This window comes from Candoia aspera, chromosome 1 (assembly GCF_035149785.1).
Source record: "Candoia aspera isolate rCanAsp1 chromosome 1, rCanAsp1.hap2, whole genome shotgun sequence".
In the NCBI taxonomy this organism is placed as follows: domain Eukaryota; kingdom Metazoa; phylum Chordata; class Lepidosauria; order Squamata; family Boidae; genus Candoia; species Candoia aspera.
Genome location: NC_086153.1, coordinates 94,470,185 through 94,497,265, shown reverse-complemented (window position 1 = coordinate 94,497,265; position 27,081 = coordinate 94,470,185). Strand labels below are relative to the sequence as shown.

General features: G+C 38.3%; 1 protein-coding gene across 3 annotated transcripts in view; it reads left to right on the top strand.

Annotated features, from left to right (window-relative positions):
• AKAP7 (A-kinase anchoring protein 7) overlaps positions 1–27,081 on the top strand; it is an 87,439-nt gene that overhangs the window by 18,409 nt on the left and 41,949 nt on the right. For all 3 annotated transcript variants that reach the window (XM_063310093.1, XM_063310101.1, XM_063310084.1), the window contains 2 exons: positions 3,858–4,018; positions 25,840–25,949. In XM_063310093.1, the coding sequence (XP_063166163.1) occupies positions 3,858–4,018; positions 25,840–25,949 (271 nt within the window). The remainder of the gene's footprint in view (positions 1–3,857; positions 4,019–25,839; positions 25,950–27,081) is intronic.

Below are 27,081 nucleotides of genomic sequence, written 5' to 3'. Positions count from 1 at the left end.
TTATAAAAATAATAAAAGAGATAAAAATTAAATAAATAAAATAAAATATTACAGTATCATCTTGCTAGTTATGTTTTCTGTAATTGATTCATTCCATGGAAAGTTCAGATGTCCAACCAGCTCATCTTCTGTATTTTGTGAGGTTACCCTTATTGGAGAGAAACCTACCTGTTGCAAACATTTGTGGCCTCAATCTTGCGTTATCTTAGCAGTAGCTTCTCCAATAAGTATGTTATATCTACTGCTACTTTAGTCACAATAGGAGTTGAGGGTCACAGTTTGCTTGTTTGTTAAGCCTGACATGAAGTCACTTGAAATACTGGCTTGAGTGCATTTACTTGGATTTGACTCTGTCTTTTACCGAGTGGATTATAGATAAGGTGACCATATTTTCCTGGAAAAAATAAAGGACAAACCTGAAAAAAGGGAAAATGTGAAAGGTTTTTAAGGATTGAAAAAAAAAGTTTATGTTTATAACTTTGCTTTACAAAGGAAAGTTAAAGAGCAAAACCCAAAAAAAATTAAATAAATCTAAAGGGCAGCTTTCTGAAATAAAGGCCTGTCGATTATAATAAAGGACATATGGTCACTGTATTTATAGATCGAAAAATAGAATGAAAGCAAATAGAATACTTCAAGGATCCATGTTATGTTTCAGAATCTTAAAACTACATTCAGAGATCACATAGCTTAGGACTTTTACAGATATAACTTACTTCTCATCATAACGCATTTAAAGTATATGCCACTACTTCCCTTGACTTCTTCTTTAAAATTGCACCCAGAACATTAGTTCATTACCCCCAAACTGAAACAGGTTATAAAAAGACCACAGATGCTAGTCCAGTCTTGGGCCACCAGCATGGCAAGTTTCTGTTGTAATGAGAGATCTAGTTGACTCCAAGCATCACAACTCGCAGTGAGAAGGAGGATTGCATTTCTCCACGTGGCAGAACTAGAAGCAGCAGAAGTGAGAGTCATTTGTGCTTCTGCTTTTGTGGCTGCTCTCAGCAAATGAATCAGCTGTTGATCAGAGACAGTCAGCAGAAGGTCTGTCTCTGAGGCAGTTTATAGGGCACCGAAGAAGCATTTGTGTGTATAGGATAGAAAATGACTAGGGAGAAAGTTGGGTGGCTGAGGGCATAGATAATGTATAAGAATGTAAAAAGAAAAGTATGTAGATATCAAGACCAGTCAGTTATTAGTGTTTATGTGGCTTGATTATTATATTTTACTTATTTAGAAATTGTAGATCTGGTGTGAATGACTTTTGGAACTCCCTGCATTCTTGGTTGGGAGAGCTTACCTATAGGCTTTCTTTGTTAGTTTCCTCCCCATGTAATATTTGCTTGTTCCCACATGCAATCCACCCAGTTATTCCTTATCAGAGAATGGAAAGAAAAGCCACTGTGAAGTGGCTGGTTCCTGTACTTGTGGTGGACTGAAAAAAAAAGGGCTGCTTTTACTGCAGAAACCCGCCAACCACTGCCTGTTTCCTCAGCGTGTAGGCAGTGAGAAGCCTTGAGTTTCTTCACAGAATCTAATATTAGAAACAAACATGTGAAGAAAAAGAGTTGCTGGCCTATGCCTTGAAACAGTCTATCTTGAAATTATTTACTTGGTGCGTTTATGTTCCAACTTTTTCTAAAAACTCAGAAAAACTTTTAATTTCATGGGAATTTATAAAATTAGCCCACCCTCCCATTCTGTGCCCCATAAAAGTAGCCTTATAAGGTTGGGTTAAGAGACCAAGCCAGCAAACTCCCTGGTCAAGGAGGGACTTAAAACTGGGTCTTTGTAGTCCAAATCGAAGAGCTTATCCATTATTTTCACAGACTGTGTTACTGCTTGCTGTTTTGTTTCCTTGTTCTATTTCCTATGATAGCTGTAGTTAAACAAATTCATGATTTTAAAGCAGTGATGTTAAAGCTGTGTTCCAGGGAACACTGATTATTCTGCTCCTCTTCAGTGACTCCTCAATGAGTTGTAGTGAGCAGGTTTCTTTGCAAATCAGCTTCTAGCTGTTGATTCTCCCTGTAGTGTGTTGCCATGGGAGATTATTAAATATATTTATAGGCACAGTCATATGCTGAAGTAATATGGCTTGAAAAGTGGGACACATGTGATCTCTGGGACATGACATGGGAGCCTCTATAATTCACACAGATATTGTAGCAAAGCCCTTCGGAGTTCTACAGCAGACAAAAAGGAGTGGAAAGGGAAAGCTAGAAAATGATTGATTTGAAGGAAATGATTGTCAGAGCATATGCCTTAATTGTGTTGATCATGTTCCATGTTACTATCCTGAGCCACAGCCATGGCTGTAGTAGGCTGTAGTGCTAATCACTAAAGGAACTAATTGCATATCTTACCATTTCTTTGCTTAAGGCATACTTTATGTCAAAATGAATGTTTTTCAGTAGAATGTATGAAAGAAAGGATGCTTGCTTAAAAGGTAGTTACTGCCACCTTGTGAAAATTATGTGAATGCAATGGCAATAACAACAACAACAAAGGTTTTAAAGACCATAATAGGCTTAATAAGACTGAAATCTTAATTATGCCTATTGGGCAGTAAATCCTATTAATTATTTTTAAGATGTATTGTGTTTTAATCTTATCCTTTTCTCATCAGCATATTGAATTGTAAGATTGAACAAAACAGTGTCCTGGCCCAAGGTTAACTACCGTCATTTTGTAATTTAGCAGGGCTCTGAATCCAGCTCTCCCAAGTCCTAATTCAACACTTTAGTTCATCTGTGATGCTGAAGGAACATGATCTTTTTTTTTAAGAAATGTGCAAGACAGATTATACTAGATTTTATTATTCCTTCTATGGCAAATTATGTCATAGAAATATGACATTATGCAAGTTGATCTGAAACCATGCTAAGGAAGAAGCATTTTCTACATTGTGTGTGTTAGAGAAAGTGGTGTGCAAAGGATGCCAAAATGGGTTGTAAGGAGAGGCTGTCCTTCTCACCTCCATTCAAACTGCAAGCCTACAAGAAAATGTGTAGCTTGTCCTGAATTTATAGCTAAGTAAAGCTAGCATTTTGTACAACTGCATATGGTGAAATGATGATTTAAATTGTTCTTAGTATGTTCTAAACAGGAAAGGTATGAAATATGATAATCAGGGAGCCAATGCAGAAAATAATTAATACAGGTAGTCCTCGAGTTACAGCGGTAATTGGGACTGGAATTTCCATTGCTATGGGATGCGGTCGTAAAGCATGACATCACATGACTGCATCGCTTAGCAACGGCAATCCCGGCAGTCCCCATTGCTGTTGTTAACTGAATGCCACCAGTCATTAGGCGAGGATCCATCCTGATCCAAGCCATTCCTGGCTTGGTCTCTTCCAGCCTGGAGACTCAGTAAGGTAAGGGACTACCTCCTCTGCCTTCTCTTGAACTTCCCCACCCACCTATATCCCCCCCATCTTTGCCCTTTTGGCCGCCCTGCTCAGCAGCACTCCTCAGCGGCAGTTCTGGGGCTGAAGTAGAGGCCTGGGGCCTTCAGTAGTCTCAGCCAGCTGCCCCTGGGCCTCTATTTCAGCTTCAGCGCTGCCGTGGAATGCTGCTGTGCAGGGTGGCCAAAATGGCAGAGATCGGGGAGAGATAGGTGTGGGCAGCCTGCCAAGTGCCTGAATTTTGATCACATGATTGGGGGCCACTGCAACAGCCGTAACTTCAGGGACTGGGCTTAAGTACAATTCATTCAACGCTGCCGTAACTTCGAACAGTGGCTGAATGAATGATTGTTAAACAAGGACTACCTGTAGTAAGCTAATGTAGTAAATGTATGTATTAAACCTGATAAATATTTGTATATATTATTTTCTTCCTGATAGTGCAGTTGGTGCTTTCTTGGAGAGTGGAGGTTTAATTGAAGAATTACTGCAAGGAAAGCCTTTGGATTTATCTTTTCAAGGTACTGATCACTTCAGAAATCAAATTGGATTTGTGAAGTTGACTGAGAATGATCATACAACCACGCTTTTAAAGATAGCAGGTAAATCTTTTTTTAATATTACTGGAAAGTGGTCTTAAACTTTTTTAGTGTAGCTGCTAAATTAGTTCTTGAACAAGCTTGATCCACGTGTGAGTCTTTATTTTCAGAAGTAGAAGAGAATGCAGAGTAATAGCTCTAGAAACAAAAGAGATGAAATCACTACACTACCATGTAGAATCTCATAGAATCTTTGGCAACTGCATGATCATTCACCAATCCAAGAAGGATTAGATACCCAGGCTTGATTCAGATGTAATGGGAAATCAGATTTCAGGCTATGAGAACAAGCAGAGATACACTTCAGGCCCATGCAGTCTTTTCTTACTATTTTTCTTTCATGCCCACAAAAAGGAGCTTCCAATTAAAGACTAATCACAGTTTCCTGTGATGTCTGTAATTGAGGAACTCATAATATTGAGGCCAGACATAGTCTAAAAACATAGTTTGATCTTGACTTGTTTTTAGTAACATTGCTTAAGCAACTATAGATTCCCACACTGTGCAAAATTATTATGCTTTCACAGGTATAGAACGAGTTGCAAGCATGAACATGTGATTTGCTACAATTCTTTTATAGCTGGAAACTATTATTTTTGATTATGTCAGAAATTAAGGTGCCAATAAATGAAAGCTTATCATTGGTATATTACAGTGACAACCCACTTGCATGCAATACATAGCTGTTTCCATAAACCAATTATGAGGACAGCAACAATTGCTATCTGCAATCACACAGCTAGAGGTTTCCTTAGAGATTCAGATTCACTGGTAATCTTACTGTCCAGAAACCAACCTCCGTATTATAGAAAAAGCCACAACCAGACAGAAAAATAAGGGCTGCTATTGCCATCTCACCCATGGGATCATGTTTGAGTGGTTACAGAGCCAAGGGTTCTACATGAGATTCGCTGGACTGCACTGAGCAGTTAGGCATCCTATGAATGCAGTGCTTAAAACACAGAGCTCTGCCATAACCGCCAGCTCTCCCATTGCAAGTAATTCTCAACCCATTACAAAGCCACCCTGAGATTGCTATACTTTGTCCTTGCTGTTTTCAGATCAAAACCACTTCGCTTAATGTCTCTGTGCTTGTGGGTTTAGGATTTGCAAAGACCATCTTCTGATGCTGAGCTGGCCTATAGCCAAGGCCACAGAGGGTACAGCCAAAGAGAACTCACCCTGTATGCTTCAAATCTGCAAATTGCTAAGTGTATTGCTTCTCCAGAGCTTCCAGTGCTCCTGAGTTTAAAAAGACCTTGTGTGTGTGTGTGCGCGCACGTGCGCATATACGCACACACACGCATATACAAATATACTGTATTTTCATACATGTAGCAACATGTATCTGCGTACATTTATCTGTTGGATTGCAAAATGTTCCTCCTGGTATGATTAACAAAGAATTAATTTTAAAAATATTAAAAATGTACAGAGAAACCTAAAAAAATCTTACTCTCTCCATAGCTCTGGAGGATCCTTGAAAATGAAATGTGTATTCCCTGAGAACAATTCCTGAGAGTGTTGCTTGGCTGCAAATCTACAAGCCAGCAGTACTCTTTTTGAGAGCTTTTTTCCTAGCTGGGTTGGGTAAAACATGAACTGGGAGGTACGGGGCAACCACAGCACTGTCTTTAGTGAAAAAACAAAACAAAAAAATTCAAAACAACTTTTATGAGTTTCATCAGTTGCTTAAGTGTAAAGAGGAGAAGAGTTGTTTTTTCGAATGTATCAAGGAAGTAGAATTCTTAGCTGCTGGCACATCAGTGGAGGTTTGTTGTTGGTGTCTTGTGCTGGTGGGGATGTGTAAAATATCTGTAGGGTTTATCTCATGTAGTACATACATACTGATATCTGTCGGAGGGTATAAGTTTCATGGGGGCAGGAATGGGAAAGGAAGAAGTTAAATAGTGGAACTAGTGTCAAAGATAGGATGTGTTTTACTTTCATCCTTTGGTGATGGCAATACTGATTTTAGGGCCATATCTTAGAGATTTTGATAGCAATTATAATTTCAGTTGGCCACTCCAGAATAAAGCACTTTAATTATACAATGACACAGATTTATGAGAGATTATAGGCATTGGATCTGATTGAACAGGGCTCTTCTGATTGTCGTGTGTTCTTAAAATGGGAGCAATACAAAATGGGGTATTAAAAAACAGAAACCATCTGGTAAAGCAGACTGTTGGAAAAATAAATTAACAAAAAGATCTCAGTGTTGGATAAAAGCCTGGAGTTTGTCGTTGTCCTTTTAGACTGTTCCCCAAATTCCAGTCATTTCTTGAAAAGTTTTCCTTTAAGACATTATTAGATATAATGAATGTTCTTTTGTGCTCTAAGGAATGTGAAGTCGTACCATGCCTGAACATTGCGTGACTCACATTAGGAGCATTTTTCAAAGTTGCAAAGGCCATAGCCATCTTGATTATGTTTTGCATAGCTCAATATAAGGTTCACAGGCGTTCTATGTGTTTCTCTAATTTCCAAATGATTAGTATGAAACTGGAGGATGGAGATGGGGGCAGTTTTAGCGGCATTGAAAACATTCTCAGGGAGAATGAGATAAACATGTTGTTCTACTCATGGAAAGTAAAACACACATCCTTTACAATAAAACAGGACTTCTTAGAAAAGGAGTATTTTTTCCGACTTCGACCTTGGTAGCCAAAGACAGCATTATTTCCAGTTCTAATACAAAAGCTTTTAGTATTGTGTACTGCAATATTTAAGCATTTTTATTTTCTTATTGTATATCTCTGATATGAGAGCCAGTTTGATGTAGTGGTTAAGGCACCAGGCTAGAAACTAGGAGACCCTCAGTTCTAGTCCTACCTTGGGCATGAAGCCAGCTGGGTGACTTTGGGCCAGTCACTCTCTGTCAACCCTTGGAAGAAGGCAATGGCAAACCACATCCAAAATCTTGCCAAGAAAACTGCAGGGACTAGTCCAGGCAATCCCCAGGAGTCAACAATTACTTGAAGGCACAAACAACAACAGCAACCCTGTATTATAATTTTAGATCTCTGTACAAGAGGTTTCTAGGATAGATGAGGGATAGCCAAATATGGGAGAAATGGAAACTAGTCCTACTCATGCATATGCAAAAATAAATACCAATCACTCTAGTGTCCTTTGTTCTATCCATTTATGTATATGACTTCATGAAGTATCTCATGCCATGCTATTACATTTTTCCTGACAACTATGTTACTAGAGATTAAAACAGTTAAAAAGTAGACTCAAGTATCTACGTTACTCTTAATGAGCTTTTTGGGATGGCTTATGCAAATAAAAGTATAATTAACTTATATGACAGTGTCAGGTGATTTGAAACGGTCTGTGCATGCAAGAAACCCCTCAAACATCACACAGCTGAAAAAATTCTGCATGGAGGAGTGGGAAAGAAATCCTCCCAGTCATTGTCAGAGACCGGTAGACAGTGATACCAAACACTTACTTAAGTTTGCTTCTGCCAAAGGGGGCAATACCAGGTATTAGAGCCAAGGGTATACGTATTTTTTCCACAGAGGGAAATGGCATATCTTTTAATTTTTTGCTACAGAAATGATTGCAAAGTCAATTTTTCATAGTTTTTTGGTTCAGTTACATCACCTTGAATAAAGTTAAAATCGATATGTTTACAAATGTAAAAAAAAAGAAAAAAACTTTACATGTGGTGTACATACTTTTTTACATTATGGTAAATATTTCTTGTTTCAGAGAAATGTGTGGATTAATCAGAAATGGTAATAAAATTGAGGTTGATGGACATGGAACAAACAATGGCAGATTCTGAAATCTACATTTTTATAGAGAAAACTGCTAAAAAGTGGTGAACAGTCCTAAGATATTTTATTTCAAGATCCTTTCCCCATAAGACAGAATGATTAGTGAGCTCTAGGAAAGTAATATCTCTATGATTAAAAATTTGAGCTGTCATTCACATTATTCCCCCTTTTAGTCCTCTTATTTCTCTCTATGTTTACTTTCCTCAAAAACAAATGTTTTTGTTTTTGGAAATGCATTGCCAATATTTGTATATTCTTTTGAATCTCCAGGTCATTAACAAAGCTTCAGAAGTGTTCAGAGTTGGACTGTCTTGAGCTGTATTTTCAGTTGTGGCCCAGCCATCAGCCTCGCTCCTCCCACTTTTTGCACTGCTTGAGTATCCTCATGGTTTCTCTCCGAGCTTCAAAGGAAAAGGCAGGAGGAAGAAAGAAGGGCCATCCAGTTGTTCAGGGAAATACCAAGAAAATTAATGCCCCAGCCATTGCCCTGCCTCCCATCTTCCTACTTTCAGCACTATTTTCTTTTGCCATGTGGAAAAAAAATTGCCATTCGTGATTGCGCATGGGAGGAGGGAAGCTCAGATAGCAGATGGGAATCCCATAGGAGAAGGAGGTCCTTGCCAGTGGGAAGCCATCTATTTCAAATGTGGAAAGAGCCTCAGAAATCTTTCTGAATCCACACAATTTGCTTCTGAATCCAGAATTCATCTGAAAACTGCATACACCTCTATTTTTGTCTTTCTTTTTCAATTTAAATGCATTTTTCACTTATTCTTTCTCTTGTTTCATTCCTTTTTTTCCAATGTAATTAATTGAAAAACCAGGCTTATTCCCTTCGTTTCTTGATTTCTTTCCTAAAAGTTGCAAGAGTAGGGGCGAAAAAAGAGAGTTGTTGCTGGATGTTATTGAAGATGTGACTTCAGATGTACAGTACCATCTTTCAGCTTTTCATAACATAGTGACCACAAGATGCAGAAAGTTATAGATTGTTAGGCATTCTCTCTGTGGCTTATATCTCTTACTCTTCCTCCTCTTTGATGATGAGATTATTAATCTCAAATTCCTCCTTCCTATTTTTGCACATGAACATTCTACTCCTAACTTTCCCCCTGGTAGGATGTAGCTAACTAGATGCTGCTTTTCTGCCTACTTGATATTTTTCCTATAACTAAACCTTATTTCTGTTAGAGCTACCAAACCTGCTTCAACAGACTTTGCACAGGGTAGGCCCCACTCTTCAGCAACATAAAACACTTCCTCCAACAGATGCATCTGTTCTATATTGGGCTTCCAGATACATCTCATAAAAACAAATATAAATCATAATGATCTGTTCTCGTCCATTGGCTATCACTTGTAAGCAAAGGAAGCATTCTCAACACAGTGACATCATGTCATGTGGTTTCTTTACTAGATATTTTCACAGACAACAAAAACACATTGGATTGCTTCTATTGGTGGCTGTTGCATTGTCTGTATTTGTCTAATTTCACTGTACAGTTACGGTAATTATACTATTTTAACTGGTGAGACTATTGTTTCTACTCCGTAAAAAGGAGTATTAAGTTGTCCATTGTTTGGTACTGCACCATAGCAATTTAGAGGAAGAACGGTATAAAGAAATGACAGGAAATGAGAGCATTTAAGGTCAGCCAACAAGCAGATTATATGAATTTAATTAGATACTAATCTTGTGTTGGCATTGTTCAGATTTCTAATAACATCTAGCTTTTCCAGAGGAACTTGCATAGTTTTTGGCAGCAACTCTCTAAAATAATTTAGAAGTAAAAGTTCAGACACAAAGCAGGGCTTCAGTATATATACAGATTCACATTGTAACTGTGTGCAGTGCAGATCAGTTTGAGCAATATACTGTTTTTAGCTATACAATTATAGCACCATACTATTACCTCTTGGAAGCAGGAAGCGTTTACACCAAAATTGATATTTGGGGTGCAGTCGGGGACCTGAAGAAGCATTTTCTGCTCTTTTTAGTCATAATTTTGGATCATCTTCCAGCATATGAGCTATCAAAACTGAAGGTATTCACATCCATGAGATTGGTGGCTACCTGTTCCTATTGTGTTTCTAAATAAACTCATTTAAAAGGCTTTGTCTTTTATGCTATGCCTATCATATTTTTTTGTGGGTTAGGTGCTGAGTGTCTGAGAGCAAACATCTCAGTGGCTGTTAATTGAACCAGGGGTTTTACTGAAACAAATAATCAGTAAATAAATGAGCAACCTAAGTGCTTAGGAAAAAAATGGAACAAAGCAGCATGTTATCTTATTGAATGCACTGAATCCCTTGGGATTCTAAATGCTGCTACACAAAGAAATGGCATTCTGGCCACAGTGCAGAGCATGCATTTTACAAAAAGCAATGTACACTTTAAAACTTCCTCAGATGGTGAAATATGGTAATAGAAATCAAATCAGTTTTGTGCTGATTCCCCTGTTAATATAGAAAAAGTAATTTGATCCTAGGATGTTATTAATTAGAATAAATAATTGGACAGAAGCTGTGGTTCCTTAAATAGTGTATTTGTCAAATCTCAACAGTGTCAAACGTGAGCAAGTTCAGAGGCCAGCTTGAAGAGATGATGAGTCTGGAGAGCAAGCTGTATGAGGAAGAGTTAAAGGATCAAGGTCCATGTAGCCTAAAAGAGAAGTAAGGAGGGATAAGATAGTCTTCAAATACCTGAAGGGTTTTCACAGAGGAGCAGCACTGGGCTTATTCTCTCTTGCCCTAGAGGACAGGACCAGAGCCAGTGGGTTAAAATTACATGGAAGGAAGTTCAGGCTAAACATCAGGAGGACTTCTTGACTGTATGAGCTGTCAGTGGAACAGGCTGCCACATGTAATGGTGTTTGGTGAAGGGCCAGACATTCATTCAATCAATCAATCAATCAAATTTATACACTGCTCATCTCACTATACAAGTGAGTGAATCCTGTACTGAGCAGGGAGTTATATTTTATTTATTTATTTGATTTCTATAGCCATTCATCTCAACAAGTGATTCTGGGCAGTGTAATTGAATATAATTGATTGTTTGTTTATTTATTAATTTTTTCAAATTTTGCCACCACCCATCTCCCCCGAAGAGAGGGACTCTGGGTGATTTACAGTAAAACTGGCACATTAAACAATAACCATAAATAACATCTGAAATATAATTACCAGATATAAATATAAAAGTAAAAATAAATATAAAATCCAAGTGGCCATAAAAGATTGAATTCAGTAAGGAGAGCTCTAAGGCACCAGCCACCCCCAGGAATAACTACTCCCCTTCCTGCCCCAAGCAAGGCAGCAGAGCCAAGTCTTTAGGTTCTTCTGGAAGGTTGGGAGTGAAGGGGCCTGCCTCACCTCTGGCGACAGAATGTTCCAAAGGGCATGAGCCACTGCAGAGAAGGCCCTCTTCCTGGACCCCGCCAAGCAAAATTCTCTTACAAGCGGGGTCCATAACATGTCCTCTCTGCATGATTGGGTGGGACGTGTCGATATCATGGGGATGTGACGGTCCCTCAGGTAACCTGGACCCATGCCATTTACCTTTATGGTGACATTTTTGGTCTTTTCCAGCTATATGACAAAGGAGGGGAAGGAAATTGGTGGACATATAAAGGTTTTTGCTCAGGTTATGTGTAAATTGAGCTGCTTGTCTCCTACAGTACCAGCTACTTGTTCCCCAGAATGTCAGAAGCAACAAGACTGAGGGCATATCCTCATTTCCACTGCTTCTAGTGTCTAGCCCCTCAAAAACACCCCCCACCCCTCTTCCAGTATGAAGAGCACTCCCAAACAGCCTGCCAGTCTGCTGTTTTATGCTATGCTACCATCTTACGGAAGGTTATGCTTTGTCCTTTCTCCCTTGGCACAAAGGATTGCTCTAAAACATGCCAATCTGTCCACTGGTGAGCAGTAGGTGGGAAGAATTTGGGCAGTAAGGACCCTCGTGTTAGGCCCCATGGGAGGCAGCCATAGACTTGCTATAGACTCTAGATTGTAGAGCAGTGTTTTTCAAACTCAGCAACTTGAAGATGCATGGACTTCAACTCCCAGAATTCCACAGCCAGCATGGAATTCTGGGAATTGAAGTCCATCTTCAAGTTGCCAAGTTCGAAAAACACTGGTGTAGAGCAAGATTGGGTGATCTTTTTTGGTGGAGGTGTCAGGACTTTCCTCCTGAAATTCCCATCTGGAAGTAGTGCATTTCTTTCAAATGAATCTCCAGCATATACCATATTTTGGCAGCAAAGTCTTTTCCTGCTTCCTGGAGCAATTATGATAGAGTGTGAAAGTAAGATGGAGACTTGGTACTATAAAGGTGGGACAATCTGCATCTTATCATTTTAATGACTGCTAGTTCCCTTATCAGTCTGGGAAAATAGCTCTCACACTAGGAGCTGCATGTTGTGACATCACTGTAGTGGGTATGGCTAGGCTGACCATACTTCCTTGAGACAAAAACGGGACATTGGGATGGCAAAATGGGGCAGGGCTGGGCAACGGGCTGGATTGGCAGGCAGGAACTTCCCCGGTTTTCTCAGGCTGGGAATCTTCATATTCCTTCATTTGCGAGAGGCAAGGCTGGGCTGGAGAGTCTAGTGAACGGTTGTCCCCGAAAAGCCGTTCCTCCTCTGGGTGTGTTTTTACGTTCTTTCTGCCGTTTCAAGGCAGGAGTCAATCAGCTCGCCCTTTGATCACCGCCTATCAGCTGATCCTGTTTTTTTCCTTTTTAGGTTTCCCGCTGGGTTGAGCTCTGCAGCTTTTTTCCCCGCCATTTCTGCCGAGCTCCCCCTCCTTCCACTCAAAGTCAGACTGCATTCTGACAGGTTCGTGGGAACTTTCAAATTTTTAAGTAAGGTTTTTAAGAAAACAGGACAAAATGGACATTTATATTAAAAGGACAGAACGGTCTGGAAATGTTAAAAAAAACAGGACTGTCCCGTTCAAAACGGGACGTATGGTCAGCCTAGGTATGACTGAAATTTTTGGATGTTTTAAGAGTTTTGAAGAGGCAAAATAGGTTCCTTAATCTTCATGCTTTAATCTTTTCAAAAAGGGAACTGCCTAACTTGAGGTTTTTTTGGGTGGGAGGGGGATTTTTAAAGAGTGCAGTGACTGCTTAAGGCACGCATTTTGTCCCCTAAACCCCACCAAATGGAATTTCGTGTTACCAAATGGAAAAATGAACTGAAGTTAGAAATTGCAGTCTTCTCTCTCATACTGTGGAGATGTAGATGTTTCAACAATGCCAATATTTTTACAGTAAATATGGGGAGTAGGGGAGAGGAAAGAATCTGTACTCAAGATTTCTTTCCGTTTTTTAAATTAATTCTATGTTGTCTCAAATGTGAAACTGCAGTTTTTTGCTTTGTTGTTAACTTGATTAAGGAAAAGTCTCACTCAAGTCAAGTTTGATACCTGATAACTGATGATACATCCATGTTGTTTTCTTGAGAACAATATGGAAGCAATTTTTCTGGGCTGTTTTTTCAAGTTCCCAGCTCATTCTAAAGTGGTGGTCTCCCAAATACTAATCAGGTCCTATCTTATCTTTTTTGGCATGGGAATTGGCTAAAAGAATTATTGTGAATCCACATCTCTTTTGTAGCAATGGGTTGTTAATACATGTTACAATACTTGTAAATGTTTAAATAGCTTATTTTCTTTTTAGCAAAGGGACAAGGAAGAATACTTTTGAGCAACATGGTTGAATGTTTTAGTGTTCCTTTTATAACATACTTTTCCAGTCCTTTTCCCCACTATTTTTATTATAATTATTATTAATTTTGAATTTGCATTTTCTTGTTAATACTGCTGCATTTTCTGCTGTTAATTAGGTTTATGTACATATGAATTTAATTAACTTTCTCAAGATCAGCCATGGTCAATGAGGTACTGCCACCTACTGTCACAGAGCTGTAGACTGGGCTGAGAAATCCAAATAACATCTCAGAAAAAAGTGGTGGCAAATTGCTACCACATTATTAAATTAATTATTGAAGATTTGTGCCTTGTTAAAGTTAAATGGCACATAGTTTTTGAGCCATGTTATGCTAACTGTGGTGTTCACATTTTAGAAAGAAAAAAAAGTTACAGAAAACCCCACACTCCTTTGGGAATGAATTGTTTAATCCTAGGAAATCATAGCCACGTGTAAATGAAAATTATAACTCTGTTTGCCATTGACTTCATTGCAATTACTGAATACAAATTCTCATTCAACATTGAACATTTCCTTACCTGCAGAATCCAAAGCAGCCCCAGGGCCCCAGGGTACCTCTTCCCGAGCAAACTCAGGACAACTAGCCCTTCCAGTCTGGTGATACCTCAGCCCATAACAACACAACATCTCACATTGCTATCTGCTGCTCTCCTGAGCTACTAGATTGTCATGAGTTCAGAATCCCTGGCTTTCCAGGACTAGATGCTTTTGGAGGAACTGGAAGCTGTAGTGACTTTTGGAAGAGATGGATAACTGCTTGGGCCTGGGACTTGCCAGCCTTCATTACCTACACTGCTACCAGAGAAGATAGGGATCAGATCCATTACTCTCAAGCTTATGCTTAGTACATTGCTAAATAAATATTATATCAACAACATGTACTAATCCAACTGAGAATCTATTTCATAATAGGAAATGAGAAGGGATAAAATAGAATAGGAAATAATATATTGGCACACAATTCAGTTTTGGGAATAGTTATTAGAAGTCTAGGGAGCCAGTTTGGTGTAGAGGTTAAGGCACTGGGCTAGAAACTGGGAGACTGTGAGTTCTATTCCTGCATTAAGCATGGAACCAACTGGGTGACCTTGGACCAGTCACTCTCAGCCCGAAGAAGCAGGCAATGGCAAACCACTTCTGAAAAACCTTGCCAAGAAAACTACAGGGACTAGTCCAGGCAGTTGCCAGGAGTCAAGACTCACACAAAGGCACCCCCCCCAAAAAAAAGACTAATTAAAGGGGGGGAGAGTTTTTAAAAAACAAAAGGTTAGTGCTAGTGGGTCTTTTAAAAAGAGGAGCAAAAATGAAATCAGAAGAGTGATTTCTTGTTTTGGGGAAAACAAGATGGGTGTTGGATGCCACACTGAAATGGAACAGTTGAGACAGGTCTGTGTATAGGCTGGGGAGGGGGCCGATGGAACCTGGTCCTAGGCACCAAGCATTTGGCCTACTAGCTCCCTTTGGATCTTACTGTTTGTTTGTTTCCACCCAATGCCTGCCATATTGCAAGTTTGGCCTCAAGGACCGATGTGAATGTTTGACTTTTGATGCAAGGACTAGAAAAAGTTCTCAAGCATCACTGTTTGAGTCAGCCTTTTTCTTAGAGATGCATCCAATTTAAATGCAGGATGATTGGAGACCAGTCCCTTTGAACACTATAACTATTTCACTCAGCAGCTGGTGATGCAATCCCAAGGAAAGGCATGGCTGCTCTAAGGCATTGTGGACTGGTGTTACATTCATGCTCATGCATGTTCAAAGTGTTTTTTGGAGTTCAAACCCAAAACAATGCATTCAGTCTTACAGATTTACCTTCCTTTTCTGGCTTTAGAGCTTTGATAAGAGTAAATTGGTTTTAAACAACTACAGGATACTGAACTTTAGGTGATTGGAATATGATGCTCTTTCACTTGACTTTAGACCAGGGTTTACTCCTCTGAGTACTTTATGAGGTCAATACTATCAGCAAAAGAAAAGATTTTACATTGGCACATTATAATGTGGTATCTTTTGCGGAAAATTGCAATATCATTTCTTGAATCTGTTTACCCATGTGATATGAGACAGAGGGACATGGATTGTTATACATTCTGTTTTATGGAGATTCTCATCTAATGTATATTTTTTATCTTACCAGATCAGGATGCATTTGTTTTGGAGAAAGTGACTAGTTTTTGTGTAATTACTACTATATGTGTCAACAGTTGACCAATTCAACATAGTTTTATTACTGTTACTTTGGAATGCTGCTGCATGTTTTGTATAAATAACAATCTAAGCTCATGTTGGCTTCAAGACTGGTCTGTAACTGAAATAACTATTTAGCAGCCTGACTTGCAAAAAATGTAAACATGTCTTACTCATTTTAAAAATTAGTATGACTCCTTCAAGATTGGATTTTCTTTCTATGCTGAATGAAAGGACAAAAACCACTGGTATAGACCAAGGCATACCACATACATCATGAAACTGAGCAATTGAAAAGGAAGTAGAAGAAATATAATTATTGAGTATCTCCAGAGTGAGAGCAATCTTGAGATATACAATATATGTATACTTATGTATAAAAACTTTTAATGCAGCTTAAGAGACAAACATGGTTTTTTAAAGATGATATTGAGTATCTTCTAGGTTTGTATGTGCCATTTTCAACTTCTCACTCAGTTCTGAAACAGAAAACAATTACTGTACATCTCTTGAGAAGCTGATTAAAATTGATATTGCAACTTATGTCCAGGAAGGTACAGTTTGTTTGATGACAAAGAGGACTGGTATTGAAATGCCCTTGGCATCCTGTACCCTGTGATAATGATTCCCAAATATGGCTAAAATACTTACTTGTGCTGTGACACTTGGTGCATCAACAACTCAACAGCTACAAGTAAGGCATTATTTTTTTTTATCTCACATGCATCTTACAACCTCAGAGAAAGTGAATGGAAAGTAATTGGAAATACGTTTTCTTATTGTTAGGCTGTGAGAAAGCATTTACTTCAAATAATGACCTTTCTTTCCTTACCTATTTTGTCCTGACGGCACACAAGCTAATAATTGAAAAGCTTATGTGTTTGAAACTGTGTGGGTCTTCATTGACAATGTGTTAGCAGCGCTTATCCTGGCTCTTTGTAGCAAGAAATTGGGCTACTATTTCATAAAAGCCTACATTTACTACAGCATTACCCAGCAAACGGTGTAAAGGGAATGCATTAGGGACTACGACAAGTCTTTATTTAAAGTATAGCCATTAGACACAATGTTTGTAGTTCCAAAATATTTGTGCAGTTCAAAACTCATATAGCATAAAAGTTCCATTTGGTTAGTAGAAGTGGTTAATAGCAATGTCAGAATAAATTCAGTAGTTCAAGGTCCTCTTGAGCCCCAAATTTCTATCAAGTAAACCATTGTCCCTCAGATTTTTGCCCATGTTTCTAACACAAGATAATTGTTCTAGAATTTCCTAGGTTTCCAGAAAAGTCAAGTAAATTAATCAGTATATTAAGTGGAGAAAGAACGTTTTTTTCTGTCAAAAGCCATATTTCCCTAGAATGAAACAAGCAGGAGGTATAGCTAGAAGCAGAATAGGGACAGATAGTCCTCCTTTGTCATATTTCATTTTATCTCTGTTTCTGGTCTTCTCTTTTACTTCTCCCAGACAACAAGCTTCATGTAGGGGAGACATACAGTAGCTCTTATCAGACATCTGAACTGATTTTTTTCCATAGGGATTTTGAAAGTATGTAAAGGGCCACTTGACATTAGTCTTAGATCCACATTATTTCTCTTCCTGCAAGGTGTCGTTTGTAACAGAGACTGCTGTATTATGTTTGTGATTTGTTTTCTTCATTTTTTTTAATGTTCTCTCACTCCAACAAGTTCTGTTGGATTTCAGGATGCTCTTTGTATGATATGTGTATATAATTCTATTAATTAATGAATTTGATTTGTATCCCCCTTTTCCATACAGTTGACTCCTCAAGGCGACTTCTAATTAAAATATAAATACAACAGATTAAAACCTAGTGCTAAAACAATTGTTGATTAACAAAGTCCTGATGAAAGAGATACATTTTGTCTGCTGTTCAAAAGGCTGGGAGTGATGACTGAACACATCTCCTGAGGATGTGTATTCCTCACTAGTGCGCCTCTGAAAGTGAGAGCATCCTCAGGAGGGCCTCACATGCAGATATTAATGTCTGGACAAATCCATAACAGGAGTGGTAGTTTAGACAGTCAAATCAAAGCTGTTTTTCAAACCATTTGAAGTCACTATTTTCCTCTCAGTACAGAATCAATGCTAAATGAAAATCTGCCTCATTTTTTATTGATCATTTAATCCCATTAATTGATCAGTAAAATAGATTTGATTATTCCCACACCAGGTATGAAATGCAAAACAAAAAAAAACTTAACAAGTAGATATAAATGTTTAATTCTTAAGAGGTCCTGTACCATCAATGAAATAAAAATATGTGAGAAAGAAATGAGGCCCTGCCTGTAGTTTTTATTGTATATCATTTCTGTGTCATTTTAGAGACAAGTTAAAACATTTTTTCAGAAGTTTATATTGATAGCTTTTTGCTAGATCTTATTACAAATTTTGTTTTACTGCTTTTTTTAAATTGTTAGATTCGGCATTTCCAGTGGGCAAAAAAATTATACTTCAAATAAACATGAGATTTATTAAAAGGAGATTCAAACAGTCAAAATAATTTAAACTAAGGATAGCTAAGTGGCTGTATTTAGACATTATTGCAGGTTTCTGGACTAGTCCCTAGGAATCTTAATTAAGGAATGGTAAACTTCTATGTCTTTAGCAAAGGATCGTTACCTTGTCGTGGTGCTGGAGCTTGAGCACCTCAATGATGCCATGAGCTAAACCGTGAAGGGCCACCCAAGACGGGAAGGTCATGACAGAGAGGTCAGACTAAATGCGATCCCTGGGGAAGGTAATGGCAACCCACCCCAGTATTCTTGCCGTGAAAACTAAATGGATCAGTACAACCAGAGATATGTCAGTATACCATCGGAAGATGAGACCCCCAGGTCGGAAGATGGTCAAAATGCTACTGGGGAGGAACAGAGGATGAGTTCAACTAGCCCCAGACGTGATGACGCAGCTAGCTCAAAGCCGAAAGGACGGCTAGCGGCCGATGGTGCTGGGGGTGAACGGAGAATCCGATGTTCTAAGGATCAACACACCATTGGGACCTGGAATGTAAGATCTATGAGCCAGGGAAAAATTGGATGTGGTTATTGGTGAGATGTCAAGATTAAAGATCAACATTTTGGGCGTCAGTGGACTGAAATGGACTGGAATGGGCCACTTCACATCAAATGACCACCAGATCTACTACTGTGGACAAGAGGACCACAGAAGAAAGGGAGTAGCCTTCATAATTAATAGTCAAGTGGCTAAAGCAGTGCTTGGATACAATCCAAAAAACGATAGAATGATCTCAATTCGAATTCAGGACAAGCCATCTAGCATCACAGTGATCCAAATATACGCCCCAACCACAGATGCTGAAGTAGAGCAGTTCTATGAGGATCTGCAGCACCTACTGGACAACATGCCTAAAAGAGATGTTATTTTCATCACGGGAGACTGGAATGCTAAGGTGGGCAGTCAAATGACACCTGGAATTACAGGTAAGCATGGCCTGGGAGAACAAAACGAAGCAGGACATAGGCTGATAGAATTTTGCCAAGACAATTCACTCTGCATCACAAACACTCCCTTCCAACAACCTAAGAGACGGCTTTATACATGGACTTCACCAGATGGACAACACTGAAATCAGATGGACTACATCCTTTGCAGCCAAAGGTGGCGGACATCTATACAGTCGGTAAAAACAAGACCTGGAGCTGACTGTAGTTCCGATCACGGACTTCTTATTGCACAATTTAGGATCAGACTAAAGAGATTAGAGAAGACCCACAGATCAGCTAGATAATGAGCTCACTAATATTCCTAAGGAATATGCAGTGGAGGTGAAGAATAGATTCAAGGGACTGGACTTAGTAGATAGGGTCCCGGAAGAACTCTGGACAGAAGTTCGCAACATTGTTCAAGAGGCGGCAACAAAATACATCCCAAAGAAAGAGAAAACCAAGAAGGCAAAATGGCTGTCTGCTGAGACACTAGAAGTAGCCCAAGAAAGAAGGAAAGCAAAAGGCAAGAGCGATAGGGGGAGATACGCCCAATTAAATGCAAAATTCCAGAGGTTAGCCAGAAGAGATAAGGAATTATTTTTAAACAAGCAATGCGTGGAAGTGGAAGAAGACAATAGAATAGGAAGGACAAGAGACCTCTTCCAGAAAATTAGAATCATTGGAGGTAAATTCCTGGCAAAAATGGGTATGATCAAAAATAAAGATGGCAAGGACCTAACAGAAGAAGAAGAGATCAAGAAAAGGTGGCAAGAATATATGGAAGACCTGTATAGGAAGGTAACAATATTGGGGATAGCTTTGATGGTGTGGTCGGTTTGCTAGAGCCAGACATCCTGAAGAGTGAGGTTGAATGGGCCTTAAGAAGCATTGCTAATAACAAGGCAGCAGGAGACGACGGCATCCCAGCTGAACTGTTCAAAATCTTGCAAGATGATGCTGTCAGGGTAATGTATGCTATATGCCAGCAAATTTGGAAAACACAAGAATGGCCATCAGATTGGAAAAAATCAACTTATATCCCCATACCAAAAAGGGGGAACACTAAAGAATGTTCAAACTATCGAACAGTGGCACTCATTTCACATGCCAGTAAGGTAATGCTCAAGATCCTGCAAGGTAGACTTCAGCAATTCATGGCGCGAGAATTGCCAGATGTACAAGCTGGGTTTAGAAAAGGCAGAGGAACTAGGGACCAAATTGCCAATATCCGCTGGATAATGGAAAAAGCCAGGGAGTTTCAGAAAAACATCTATTTCTGTTTTATTGACTATTCTAAAGCCTTTGACTGTGTGGACCATAACAAATTGTGGCAAGTTGTTAGTGGTATGGGGATACCAAGTCATCTTGTCTGCCTCCTGAAGAATCTGTATAACGACCAAGTAGCAACAGTAAGAACAGACCACAGAACAACGGACTGGTTTAAGATTGGGAAAGGAGTACGGCAGGGCTGTATACTCTCACCCTACCTATTCAACTTGTATGCAGAACACATCATGCGACATGCTCGGCTTGAGGAATCCAAGGCTGGAGTTAAAATCACTGGAAGAAACATTAACAATCTCAGATATGCAGATGATACCACTTTGATGGCTGAAAGCGAAGAGGAACTGAGGAGCCTTATGATGAAGGTGAAAGAAGAAAGTGCAAAAGCTGGCTTGTAGCTAAACCTCAAAAAAACCAAGATTATGGCCACCAGCTTGATTGATAACTGGCAAATAGAGGGAGAAAATGTAGAAGCAGTGAAAGACTTTGTATTTCTAGGTGCAAAGATTACTGCGGAAGCTGACTGCAGTCAGGAAATCAGAAGATGCTTAATCCTTGGGAGAAGAGCAATGACAAATCTCGATAAAATAGTTAAGAGCAGAGACATCACACTGACATCAAAGGTCCGCATAGTTAAAGCAATGGTGTTCCCCGTAGTAACATATGGCTGTGAGAGCTGGACCATAAGGAAGGCTGAGAGAAGGAAGATCGATGCTTTTGAACTGTGGTGTTGGAGGAAAATGCTGAGAGTGCCTTGTACTGCAAGAAGATCAAACCAGTCCATACTCCAGGAAAGAAAGCCAGACTGCTCACTTGAGGGAACGATATTAAAGGCAAAACTGAAATACCTTGGCCACATAATGAGAAGACAGGATACCCTGGAGAAGGTGCTGATGTTAGGGAGAGTGGAAGGCAAAAGGAAGAGGGGCCTACCAAGGGCAAGGTGGATGGATGATATTCTAGAGGTGACGGACCCGTCCCTGGGGGAGCTGGGGGTGTTGATGACCGACAGGAAGCTGTGGCGTGGGTTGGTCCATGAAGTCACGAAGAGTCAGAAGCGACTAAACGAATAAACAACAACAAACTTCTATGTACACTTCAATTTGTGAAAAAATCCCACTATCTTTTGTTATTTAGAGCCTACTGATTAAAGAAAAGAAATTGTAATTAATGTAATATATAGATATTAAATGAAAAATTTTGAGAATGTTCATACATTTATAACAATATCTCATATCAAACTTGTGTCACATAATCTTTAATCTGAGCTGTAGAATGTATCATTGACAAACCTGAGTCAAGCTTAATTCTTGATGGACATTGCCTAGTTCTTGAAAATATTACAAAGGCAATTGCCTTTCTCCAGGTTCTATTTTTTTTTCTTTTCCTTTTTTAATTACTCTGTCTGGCTTGTAGATCTGAATTCCCTGGTGGTTTTCTATGTGAGTGCTAACCAGATGCAACATTTGAGCTTCTGAGCACAGGCATGGTTGGCTAGGCACTGAAATGCTCCGTCAAGTCAAACTCAGTTTCTGTTGACTGTACAGACATGTCCATGTAGTTTTCTTAGCAGCAATACAGAAGTAATTTGCCATTGTCTAATTCAAAATTTGGGTTGGGTTTTGTTTTTTTACTTAGTCTCACCTATAAGCCTGGGATTTTCTGGTCTTCTCCAATCCAAGGATTGGCCAGGTCAGAACAGAATAATGTACTCAATGCTTCCTTGTTTGAAAATGTTGCATAAAACTGGATGGCCGTCTGTCATTTTTAATTATCAATGAATTTTTATACATCTGCAACCTAATCCTGCCTGTTGTAAGAGATTCTGGGGCACAACAGATATTACCGCTTTGCACAAGGTACAGCTGGAATTTCTTGGACCTGAGTTTACTCAAAAGTATTCTAGAAAGTGATCATTGAACCCCCACTGTTGTACATTGCATGAGAAGACTGAAATCAGCATCAAACAAGACATTTCAGAGGAGCTTTCTGCCTTAGTAAACAAGCAGTTAAGAATACCATTTGAAAAGTACTGCCTTTCATACAGCCTTTGAAGGTTTTTTGTGTGTGTGATTTTGCAAAAAACATTCTGTGCAATTTTTTTTCAAAATTTACCGTTTTTTAAAAAAAAACAAATTTATTTATTTATTTATCAAATTTATATGGATATGGTTTGATGATACTGATTGCAGAGAGATCTTTTATTATCGTGCTCTCGCTTCTTCTGTATAGTTATTTTTATTGTCGTTTCTATAATCTTTCCTAGGTTTATTAAAATTTTAAAAGTTTATAATTTCCACTGTTTAGTGAAATATTTCAGGTTCAGTAGGCAAGCAGTTTTTAGCTTTTCCTTTTTCAAGCTTGAGCAAGTTTTGTTTAGAGCTACACCTTCACCTCTGCTAGGTTTATTGGACTATAATCAGTAGCTATAGTTCTGATGTCACTCTGCTTTTCAACATGTCTTAATCTTTTTGTGAGGAAATACAGGTAGTCTTCATTTAGCAACTGCCTCACTTAGTGACCATTCACAGTTATGACACTGATGAAAAAGTAACTTTACAACCAATCCTCACATTTACAACCTTCGCAGGTCTGTAAAGTAAAGGAAAGCTGAAGTAAGATCATAAGCAGAGTTGTGGTTTCATTTAGTGACTGCTACACTTAACAACCAAGTTGCCGGTCCCAACTGTAGCTAAATGAGGACTACCTGTAGGTTATTTGAAGGTCATACAGTTGCAGATTTATATTTCTGATTCTAGAAATGTTTAAAAACAGAGGAATAATAGTTTTTTTCCTTTCTTATAAAATAGGACCAAAAGTAAATATTTAGTTGAACGCAGAGATGGGTTGGTGAAGACAGAGATAGAACAGATCAAACTCAGCCCTGTGCAGTCCCAGTTTATGCAGAATCTCTGAATAGCCAGACTGAGGTTTCTAGTTCAAATAGAAAAATAGAGGGCATGTCTGAAAGGTTACTGAGGTATGAAATCTGAATCCAGCTATGTTCACAACTGTAAATATCACAGGTTTCTTTGCATGACAAAAAAGCAAAGGAAATTAAAATGGGAAATGGATGTCAGAAGGAGATACTGAAAAATTCCAATAAATCACTGTTATTAACATTCAAAGTTTAATGTAAACCTTGGATCAGATAACTGTAACTTGTTTTAAAAATTCAAAGGGGAGAGTTTTCTGATCTAAGACCATACTATATTAACAAAGGAAAATAAAAGATCAGTATACCAGCTGCTCAGTGAAGAAGGTAAACAAGAAAATGCAGAGCTACTTGGCTCCTATTTTGGTCCAGTTTCCTCCAGCAAAAATCAATGTGTTCCACAGCAAATTGTGAAGAGCAGGATGAAAGGACTGATAGAAACATATCATGGAAAACCCATTTAAATGTCCAGGACCAGATTAATTGCATCTTAGAGTACTGAAGGAACTAGCTAATGGTCTTGATGAAGTCTTGTGTTTTAGTTTTTGAGACACTCTGGACAACTGAAGTGCCAGATGATTGAAAGAAGACAAATGTTCCTGTCTTCAAAAATAGGGAAAAAAAACTCCAAGAAAGTATAGAGCAGTCAGCCTGATAGCAATACCTGTGAAGATTCTATAGCAGTTCATAAAAAGATTGACCTGTAAGGATCTTGAAAACAATTCAGTAATTGCTAGACATCATCATGCTTTTGTCAAGAACAAATCTGGCCAGATTAATTTTATATCATTTTTTGATTGGGTAACTTCCTTCACAGACTGTGGGAATACTGTAGACAAGCTATAAGTGCAGAAAAGCTATGCTGTAGACTGCAGAAAACATTTGACAAAGGACTCCATGACCTAGTGATTAAAAAGCTATTAGGTATGGGCTGGATGGCATTAGTTAGATTCATAGCTGGCTTGAAAATCATACTCAAGGGCTGCTTGTCAGTGGTTTCTTATCACATTGGAGGAAGGATACTGCATGGATCAGTCCTCAGCCCTCTATTTTTCAGTGTTTTAATTGATTATTTGGATGCAGTGGTGGAGGGAATGCTTATCACTTTGCAGATGATAGAAAATTGGGTGAGATAGCTTATATACAATAGAAATGAAATTCAAAACATACTAAGTTAGGAAAATAGGCTGAAGGTAATAGAGTGAAAATTTAAAATGACAAGTGCAAAATTCTTCACTAATAAAACAGAAAGACTAAGGTACAGGTATAGAATGGAGAATACCTGATTTGCTAATGGTACTTATGAAGAAGATACTGGAACAGTAAGTGATTGCAAGTGGAATATAAGCCAAGTGATGTGATTGCAAAGATGACAAATGCAATTTTAGATTGCATCAAAGAAGTATAATTTCCAGATGACAAGTACTAATCATTCTATTTTGGTCAAACTCTATAGTGAGTGATGTGTCCAGTTCTGGGCACTATATTTCAAGACAGATTGAGGAAAACTGAAAAGATTCAGAAAATGATGATCATGGAATTAGAAACTCTTCCCTATTGGAGAAACGGGGCCTTGAGAATAGATGACTGATAGCATTCTTCAAATACTTGGAGGGATATCATATAGAAGAGCAACCCCTCTGCTGTCCAGAGTGCAGAATTCAGAATACTGGCTTTAAGTTACAGGAAGGCAGAATCCAGTTGAATGTGAGAAAAAACACTAAGAGCACTTTGAAGTGGAATCAGAGAGGTGGTGGGTTCCCCTTCAGCGGATGTCTTCAAGTGGAGGCTAGACAGCCATGTGTCAAGAATGCTTTGATTTAGATTCCTGTACCGAGCAGGATGTTGGACTCAGTGGACCTTCCAGCTCTGTGGTTCTACAATTCCAGTCTCCTATTTTAAATATGTCATTATAATAAAAAAAATTCAACCTTTTGACAGATCAGTCTAAGATTTAAAAACAACAACATTGCAGTAGACTGAAACAAAATTGTTCTGCTGCCTGATCATACTTTTGTAAAAGTCACAATACGATTTGCATTACTACTGACTTGCCAAATATATTTAAGATTAGCACACAATGTGATTCAGCATTAGTATTCCTGAAGCAGATTTGAGCTGACAGTTTGCTCTCAGGCACCCCAGTAATAGCAAAATTAAGTATGACAGAGATCTCAGATAAGATAACCCTTGTGTATCACCATATAGCTATGTGTGGTGGGTAGGATTCCAGCTTTCACCAAGAAATAATCTGCACAATAGTTTTGTGCAATTAATGTTACAAGTGTGAAATTATATGGTTTAGCTGTATTTAATTTTAGAAATAAATTAAAATATTCTCTCTTTTCAATGGATTCTTCTTTTTTTCCATGAAACAGGTATGTCTCATCCTCTGATTTCCTTTCCATTTTTTTTTACCTAGAAATTGTGAAGAAGATGTTTCAAGAAAAAGATATCATCATAGATGACAAAGCTTTTAAGCCTCACTTGACCTTCATGAAGTTGTCAAAATCCCCAAAACTACAAAAGCAGGTGAAGTAACCACAATATGGCTGAGGGGCAGCTCGCACTGTAAAGATTTAGACTGTCCACATGTTATTATATGATTTTACATTTGAATGTAGCCAAGTGACAGATACACCAGTGTTTGTTCTGTTATCAGGGAAATCATACAGACATTATTTCACAGTTGAAATCTAATCCAACAGACAACAATCCAACATTGTTAAATGGAAGAAAGACCTCTGCCTTGATCCCATTAATAATTATACATATTTTATAATGGAGAATCTGGAAAAGGGAGTATGTAAATTGCCCTGAGTTGTAAGACATTAGGATGGTATATATTGGTTTATACACAAACTTACATAAATGTAGGTTCTGTTTGCATTAATTTTAATTTAAGGTAAAATCAAATAATTGTTATTTCATTTATATCCTCATAAATATTGGTAGTGTAACCTTTTACCTGTCTGCTTAGAAATCAGTCTCGCATTTACTTCCAGAGTAAATGTTCATAGAACTGAAGCCCTCAAATAATAAGGAAAATAATATAACTTTAAGTGTAGCCAGTATGAAGATGCTTGCAGATAAGATGCAGAAAAAATATATTTTAAAAAAGCATGAAAATAGAATTAAGACATTTTGTATTTTTGGAAATATATTTATTATTTTTTCCAAGATTATAAATAACATAGTTGAAAATTTTAGAACAATTTGAACCTAGGAAAAATACACTGAGAGCAATAAGTTTGTTAGCAGCTTTGTTTGATATGATATAAATGATATTGGGGGTCACTCCCCAATACTTCTAGCTTTACTGTACTCTTACTAAATTTTGGATTTTCTTCTTTCACTATGAATTAAGAGTGAAGAAATATATCTCAGTTTTACAGGATGATAGCTATCTCACTACTGGCAAGAGTTCAAAGTAAATAATGAAACTGTAGTTTTAGTAATCATAGCAAGTTTGTGTATGATTTTATTTGCATTCTAATCTAACCAGGACTAGTATCTCATTCTTGATGTAATATCACCCATAATGAATGATTTAAGAATAACATGGATTTACACGTAGTTACAAATGCAAGCCATAGGTTGCTGCTCTGGATGCAATGGCAAACAGAAAAGAGAGGGAGAGAGAAATATAATCTTCTAGACTTGA